This window comes from Oncorhynchus gorbuscha, unplaced genomic scaffold (genome assembly GCF_021184085.1).
Source record: "Oncorhynchus gorbuscha isolate QuinsamMale2020 ecotype Even-year unplaced genomic scaffold, OgorEven_v1.0 Un_scaffold_7678, whole genome shotgun sequence".
Lineage (NCBI taxonomy): Eukaryota > Metazoa > Chordata > Actinopteri > Salmoniformes > Salmonidae > Oncorhynchus > Oncorhynchus gorbuscha.
Window position 1 is genome coordinate 1 of NW_025751017.1, and position 8,535 is coordinate 8,535.

The 8,535-nt window shown below is 36.3% G+C and overlaps 1 protein-coding gene across 2 annotated transcripts; it reads right to left on the reverse strand.

Moving 5' to 3' along the window:
• Positions 1 to 2,290: 2,290 nt before the first annotated feature.
• LOC124029783 (tafazzin-like) lies at positions 2,291 to 7,669 on the reverse strand. 2 transcript variants are annotated; one of them, XM_046341366.1, is made up of 4 exons: positions 7,601 to 7,669; positions 7,038 to 7,175; positions 2,558 to 2,686; positions 2,291 to 2,349 (listed from the first exon to the last, which is right to left on the reverse strand). In XM_046341366.1, exons 2-4 carry the CDS (start codon positions 7,144 to 7,146, stop codon positions 2,345 to 2,347), a joined length of 243 nt encoding a protein of 80 aa, XP_046197322.1. In that variant the 5' UTR covers positions 7,147 to 7,175; positions 7,601 to 7,669; the 3' UTR covers positions 2,291 to 2,344. The 2 variants fall into 2 exon arrangements, with proteins under 2 accessions (XP_046197322.1, XP_046197321.1); XM_046341365.1 differs by lacking the exon at positions 7,601 to 7,669 and adding an exon at positions 7,352 to 7,450.
• Positions 7,670 to 8,535: the final 866 nt, after the last annotated feature.

Consider the following 8,535-nt stretch of genomic DNA (forward strand, 5'->3'; position numbering starts at 1 on the left):
GGCTTACTAGGGCTCTTTCATTACCGTCCCTAGGAGGGGTGCGTCACCTGAGTGGGCTGAGTCACGGGCTTACTAGGGCTCTTTCATTACCGTCCCTAGGAGGGGTGCGTCACCTGAGTGGGTTGAGTCACGGGCTTACTAGGGCTCTTTCATTACCGTCCCTAGGAGGGGTGCGTCACCTGAGTGGGTTGAGTCACTGGCTTACTAGGGCTCTCTCATTACCGTCCCTAGGAGGGGTGCGTCACCTGAGTGGGTTGAGTCACGGGCTTACTAGGGCTCTTTCATTACCGTACCTAGGAGGGGTGCGTCACCTGAGTGGGTTGAGTCACTGGCTTACTAGGGCTCTTTCATTACCGTCCCTAGGAGGGGTGCGTCACCTGAGTGGGTTGAGTCACGGGCTTACTAGGGCTCTTTCATTACCGTCCCTAGGAGGGGTGCGTCACCTGAGTGGGTTGAGTCACTGGCTTACTAGGGCTCTTTCATTACCGTCCCTAGGAGGGGTGCGTCACCTGAGTGGGTTGAGTCACGGGCTTACTAGGGCTCTTTGCATTACCGTCCCTAGGAGGGTGCGTCACCTGAGTGGGTTGAGTCACTGGCTTACTAGGGCTCTTTCATTACCGTCCCTGGGAGGGGTGCGTCACCTGAGTGGGTTGAGTCACGGGCTTACTAGGGCTCTTTCATTACCGTCCCTGGGAGGGGTGCGTCACCTGAGTGGGTTGAGTCACGGGCTTACTAGGGCTCTTTCATTACCGTCCCTAGGAGGGGTGCGTCACCTGAGTGGGTTGAGTCACTGGCTTACTAGGGCTCTTTCATTACCGTCCCTAGGAGGGGTGCGTCACCTGAGTGGGTTGAGTCACATGGCTTACTAGGGCTCTTTCATTACCGTCCCTAGGAGGGGTGCGTCACCTGAGTGGGTTGAGTCACTGGCTTACTAGGGCTCTTTCATTACCGTCCCTAGGAGGGGTGCGTCACCTGAGTGGGTTGAGTCACTGGCTTACTAGGGCTCTTTCATTACCGTCCCTAGGAGGGGTGCGTCACCTGAGTGGGTTGAGTCACTGGCTTACTAGGGCTCTTTCATTACCGTCCCTAGGAGGGGTGCGTCACCTGAGTGGGTTGAGTCACTGGCTTACTAGGGCTCTTTCATTACCGTACCGGAGGGGTGCGTCACCTGAGTGGGTTGAGTCACTGATGTGACACTGATGTCACTGTTGTGATCTTCCTGTTTGGGTTGTTGAAGAGTAATACCAACTGCTAACAATTCTAACATTTATTAAAAATACTTTAAAAAACACTATCTTGATTAGATAAGTATTCAACCCTCTGATTCAATATGAATCACATTTGGCAGTCTGAGTCTTTCTGGGAAAGTCTAAGATCTTTCCATACCTGGATTTTACAATATTTGCTCATTGTTTTCTAAATTCTTCAAGCTCTGTCAAGTTGGTTGTTGATCATTGCCATTTTCAAGTCTTGCAATAGATTTTCAAGCAGATTTCAATCAAAACTGTAACTAGGCCACTCAGGAACATTCAATGTTGTCTTGGCCTTGTGTTTTAGGTTATTGTCCGGCTGATAGGTGAATTGGTCTCCCAGTGACTGGTGGAAAGCAGACTGGACCAGGTTTTACTCTAGGATTTTGCCTGTGCTTAGTTCAAATGTATTTTTTATTTTTTAAACTACCTAGTCCTTGCCGATGACAAGCATACCCATAACATGATGCAGCCACCACCACTCTGAAAATATAAAGAGTGTTACTCAGTGATGTGTTGTGTTTGCCCCAAACATAACACTTTGTATTCAGGACAGTGAATTTCTTTGCCACATTTTTTGCAGTATTACTTTAGTGCCTTGTTGCAAGCAGGATGCATGATTTGGCATATTTTTATTCTGTTCCTTCTTTTCACTCTGTCATTTATGTCAGTATTGTGGAGCAACTACAATGTTGTTGATCCATCCTCAGTTCTCCTATTACAGCTAATAATCTCTGTAACTGTTTTAAAGTCACCATTGGCCTCATGGTGAAATCCCTGAGCGGTTTCCTTCCTCTCACAGAAAATTGTATATGTGGGGTACAGAGATGAGGTAGTCATAAAGATATCATGTTAAATACTATTATTGCACACAGAGTGATTCATGCAAGTTATTATGTGACTTGTTAAGCAAATCTTTACTCAAACATATTTATAAATAAGAAAGGGGTTGAATGCTTAAAGACTCATGACCTTTCAGCTTTTCATTTTTTTTATTAATTTGTGAACATTTCAAAAAAACATAATTCCACTTTGACATTATGGGATATTGTGTGTAGGCCAGTGACACAAACATTTTTTAATCCATTTTAAATTCAGGCTGTAACACACCAAAAAAATGAAAAACAGAAGGCATTGTAAGGCCAAAATCTCCAACTTTGATCAATTATTTCTCAATTATGCTTATAGATACAAATGTGAAATATATGTCAACAATCCTTCCCCCAAAGGACCATTCTATGGACTACATTTGGTGAAAAGTCTGGGTTTCATATGGAATCACTCCATTGTAATATGTGTGTCCTTACCCCAGAGGTGTGGGTCGTCCATACAGGACTGGTGATTGGACAGTGTGATGAGGGGTGTGTCAGGTGGACGTTGGTCTATCAGGTCAAATAGAACATCCTGATTATGAACCGTAATACAGTTCAGATACTCTAGAGAGAGATAAGAGAGAGAAAGAGTGTGTTAGGGTGGCACGATTAATCGAATTCACGCTGCATAGCATGCTGGCCAATCGCCAGCAGCATACTACCCTGCATACCACTGCTGGCTTGCTTCTGAAGCTAAGCAGGGTTGGTCCTGGTCAGTCCCTGGATGGGAGACCAGATGCTGCTGGAAGTGGTGATGGAGGGCCAGTAGGAGGCACTCTTTCCTCTGGTCTAAAAAAATATCCCAATGCCTCAGGGTGTGTAGGGTGCCGTCTTTCGGATGGGACGTTAAACGGGTGTCCTGACTCTCTGAGGTCATTAAAGATGCAATGGCACTTATCGTAAGAGTAGGGGTGTTAACCCTGGTGTCCTCGCTAAATTCCCAATCTGGCCCTCAAACCATCACGGTCACCTAATAATCCCCAGCTTACAATTGGCTCTTTCATCCCCCTACACCTCCTCTGTAACTATTCCCCAGGTCATTGCTGCAAATGAGAACATGTTCTCAGTCAACTTACCTGGAAAAATAAAATAAACATTTTAATTCGCAAGTGTCCCTGCTTAGAGCACGCAGTTAGATGCTGGTGAGGAGAGAAGGGGCTTTACACCTCAGATGCTGGTGAGGAGAGAAGGGGCTTTACACCTCAGATGCTGGTGAGGAGAGAAGGGGCTTTACACCTCAGTTAGATGCTGGTGAGGAGAGAAGGGGCTTTACACCTCAGTTAGATGCTGGTGAGGAGAGAAGGGGCTTTACACCTCAGATGCTGGTGAGGAGAGAAGGGGCTTTACACCTCAGACGCTGGTGAGGAGAGAAGGGGCTTTACACCTCAGATGCTGGTGAGGAGAGAAGGGCTTTACACTCTCGATGCTGGTGAGGAGAGAAGGGCTTTACACTCAGATGCTGGTGAGGAGAGAAGGGCTTACACCCAGATGCTGGTGAGGAGAGAAGGGCTTACACCTCAGATGCTGGTGAGGAGAGAAGGGCTTTACACCTCAGACGCTTACTATTCAACTGAGCCAATGGCTACCTAAATAAATTATGATTAATTATTTAAGAACTCATAAATGGTCAAATAGGAAGTCATAATGATATTAGTTAATGAATGAATAACTGCTGCACTTACATTTACATTTAAGTCATTTAGCAGACGCTCTTATCCAGAGCGACTTACAAATTGATGATCATGAAAAAATACCAAAATGTATATGTAGGTGTATTAATCTTATTATATGTAGGTGTAATAATCTTATCTATTATATGTAGGTGTAATAATCTTATCTATATATGTAGGTGTAATAATCTTATTATTATATGTAGTTGTAATAATCTTATTTATTATATGTAGGTAGGTGTAATAATCTTATTATATGTAGGTGTAATAATCTTATCTATTATATGTAGGTGTAATAATCTTATTTATATGTAGGGTGTAATAATCTATTATATGTAGGTGTAATAATCTTATTTATTATATGTAGGTGTAATAATCTTATTATATGTAGGTGTAATAATCTTATTTATTATATGTAGGTGTAATAATCTTATTTATATGTAATAATCTTATCTATTATATGTAGTGTAATAATCTATTATATGTAGGTAATAATCTTATTATATGTAGGTGTAATAATCTTATTATATGTAGGTGTAATAATCTTATCTATTATATGTAGGTGTAATAATCTTATCTATTATATGTAGTTGTAATAATCTTATCTATTATATGTAGGTGTAATAATCTTATTTATTATATGTAGGTGTAATAATCTTATTATATGTAGGTGTAATAATCTTATTATATGTAGGTGTAATAATCTTATTATATGTAGGTGTAATAATCTTATTTATTATATGTAGGTGTAATAATCTTATCTATTATATGTAGGTGTAATAATCTTATCTATTATATGTAGTTGTAATAATCTTATTTATTATATGTAGGTGTAATAATCTTATCTATTATATGTAGGTGTAATAATCTTATCTATTATATGTAGGTGTAATAATCTTATCTATTATATGTAGGTGTAATAATCTTATTATATGTAGGTGTAATAATCTTATCTATTATATGTAGGTGTAATAATCTTATTATATGTAGGTGTAATAATCTTATCTATTATATGTAGGTGTAATAATCTTATCTATTATATGTAGGTGTAATAATCTTATTTTATATGTAGGTGTAATAATCTTATTATTATATGTAGTTGTAATAATCTTATCTTATTATATGTAGGTGTAATAATCTTATTATATGTAGGTGTAATAATCTTATTATATGTAGGTGTAATAATCTTATCTATTATATGTAGGTGTAATAATCTTATCTATTATATGTAGTTGTAATAATCTTATTTATTATATGTAGGTGTAATAATCTTATCTATTATATGTAGGTGTAATAATCTTATTATATGTAGGTGTAATAATCTTATTATATGTAGGTGTAATAATCTTATCTATTATATGTAGGTGTAATAATCTTATCTATTATATGTAGTTGTAATAATCTTATTTATTATATGTAGGTGTAATAATCTTATTATATGTAGGTGTAATAATCTTATTATATGTAGGTGTAATAATCTTATCTATTATATGTAGGTGTAATAATCTTATCTATTATATGTAGGTGTAATAATCTTATTATATGTAGGTGTAATAATCTTATCTATTATATGTAGGTGTAATAATCTTATCTATTATATGTAGGTGTAATAATCTTATCTATTATATGTAGGTGTAATAATCTTATCTATTATATGTAGTTGTAATAATCTTATTTATTATATGTAGGTGTAATAATCTTATTATATGTAGGTGTAATAATCTTATTATATGTAGGTGTAATAATCTTATCTATTATATGTAGTGTAATAATCTTATAATCTTATTATATGTAGGTGTAATAATCTTATCTATTATATGTAGGTGTAATAATCTTATCTATTATATGTAGGTGTAATAATCTTATCTATTATATGTAGGTGTAATAATCTTATTATTATATGTAGGTGTAATAATCTTATCTATTATATGTAGGTGTAATAATCTTATTATATGTAGGTGTAATAATCTTATCTATTATATGTAGGTGTAATAATCTTATCTATTATATGTAGGTGTAATAATCTTATCTATTATATGTAGGTGTAATAATCTTATCTATTATATGTAGGTGTAATAATCTTATTATATGTAGGTGTAATAATCTTATTATATGTAGGTGTAATAATCTTATTATATGTAGGTGTAATAATCTTATCTATTATATGTAGGTGGTAGGTGTAACAATCTTATCTATTATATGTAGGTGTAATAATCTTATCTATTATATGTAGTAGGTGTAATAATCTTATTATAATCTTATTTATTATATGTAGGTGTAATAATCTTATCTATTATATGTAGGTGTAATAATCTTATCTATTAGCAGGTGTAATAATCTTATCTATTATATGTAGTTGTAATAATCTTATTTATTATATGTAGGTGTAATATATCTATTATATGTAGGTGTAATAATCTCTATTATATGTAGGTGTAATAATCTTATCTATTATATGTAGGTGTAATAATCTTATCTATTATATGTAGGTGTAATAATCTTATCTATTATATGTAGGTGTAATAATCTTATCTATTATATGTAGTTGTAATAATCTTATTTATTATATGTAGGTGTAATAATCTTATCTATTATATGTAGTTGTAATAATCTTATTTATTATATGTAGTTGTAATAATCTTATCTTATTATATGTAGGTGTAATAATCTTATTTATTATATGTAGGTGTAATAATCTTATCTATTATATGTAGGTGTAATAATCTTATTTATTATATGTAGGTGTAATAATCTTATCTATTATATGTAGGTGTAATAATCTTATTATATGTAGGTGTAATAATCTTATCTATTATATGTAGGTGTAATAATCTTATTATATGTAGGTGTAATAATCTTATTTATTATATGTAGGTGTAATAATCTTATCTATTATATGTAGGTGTAATAATCTTATTTATTATATGTAGGTGTAATAATCTTATTATATGTAGGTGTAATAATCTTATTATATGTAGCCTAACAATGTTGGAAATGACTTGTTTCATTTGGTTTTGTATTCAGTTAGCATTTCACTGTAAGGTCCTGTTGTATTCGGCTCATGTGACAAATACAATCCGATTTGATTTATTCATTCATATGATCTCATTGTAGAAGATGTTCTCTATCCTGACATGATTTGACCCAGTTTACCCAAGTCTTTGAAAATCGCAATTCATAATTGCAATATCTAACCTAATATCTGCTGGTGCAGCCCTCGTGTGTGTGTGTGTGTGGTGACTCACTGGTCCAGAAGTAGCTGTATGAGCCCACCACACCCATGACCAGGGTGCTGGTCACCTTCCAGGCCAGCTGCGGGCACTGTGGGAACGGCCATTTCACCTCCAGGGGCATCGCTGCTCACCAACGGAACACACATCCACCTGGCGCACACACACAGGTCAGAGAACAGTATGAGAAACATACCACCGGGTCGATCTTATAACCATAACTACCAGACAGTATAGATTAGCTACTCTCAACACTGCAGAATGGAAGCTAAATAGCTAGCGGGATCATTTGCAGTATTGAATAGAAGTATTGCATGTATAGATCATACATCATTGGCATAGACTCATGGATTTGGATTGTTTGGTTTGTCAACAGAACACAGCTTTCCACATGTTGTCTCTGCTAGCTAGCTTCCCGTCCAAGTAAAAAATGTCTATTTTTTGCCAGGTTTTTTAACACCCAAAAGCAGTTTAATACACGGATCTGGTTTCATATGACAGTTTTATACTAAGTCTCTGCACTGTTTTTCTCCGCGCGTAATGCGTGACTTGTGATCAAAGTTAAGTCCCATCCTCACCTTATGCTTTCAGCTGATAATTAGCAAGTTCGAAGAACCCGGAAGAAGGCTAATTCTGCAATGGTTTGTAGGGCTGTAGTTCATTACGTCGAACGAATTTAAACTTTCTGAATCGATGTAAACAAATGGTTGTTGTGTGTGTTTTCTTCCATCTACTCATTGATGCGTTGAAACGACGTCTGTTCCTTCATTTTCCCCTCATCCCATCTACACCCCTGATATATAATCAAAGACAGTACAGTATGAAGATAGTCGAAACGGTTTCTCCAATAGAAATCCCCGATCACGCATGTAGGCGATGTAATGGCGACGTTAGTGATCAGAATCAGCCAATCTGGTCTAAGGGTCGCCTGGCGCCTAACTGCGCATGTGCACGCCGCAAATCAGAGGTACTCCTTTGATATAAAGTTGTTTTTGACGAAAATGATAACGTGTCAGTTTGTCACTTTCATGAGGTTGGAGTAATAACATGTTAAACTACTTAAGACATTAACTCGAATCTAGGTTGTGCCTTTTAGATTTTCAGAAAATGAACAACTAATTAAGAATGTTTCACTAATCTCATTGACTTCTCTAACCCGGCCTGGTCTGTTTGGCCTTTTGCTCCAGCGTTCCCGGAAGCCTTGCTATTTTGCGTCTCAGGGTTTAGAAACTATGCGTTATCATGATCAGTGTCTCGTCAACAACACTGGAAAAAGTACTTCCAGGTCACGGAATTTCGGAAACGTTTCAAATAAAAGTCCCCCACGTAATAGTAGAAACATGTCAATAACCTGTATTTATTCATGATATATGAACAATAATTGTCTTCACATTAACAATGATTCATAGTTGTTCATATTTAAGTGGCATTTGCATTAAATGTGGGTGTTAAAACATGTTACAAGGTCCTATAAATGATCCTGTGCGAATCGTTGTATATGAAGTACATATTC

What these genes read in the sequence shown, in the direction of transcription:
- LOC124029783 (XM_046341366.1), bottom strand. Translation starts at nt 7,146, where the DNA reads ATGCCCCTGGAGGTGAAATGGCCGTTCCCACAGTGCCCGCAGCTGGCC. An exon ending in ATACAGCTACTTCTGGACCA is followed by an intron (nt 2,687 to 7,037) that starts GTGAGTCACCAC and finishes ATCTCTCTCTAG; the next exon opens with AGTATCTGAACTGTATTACG.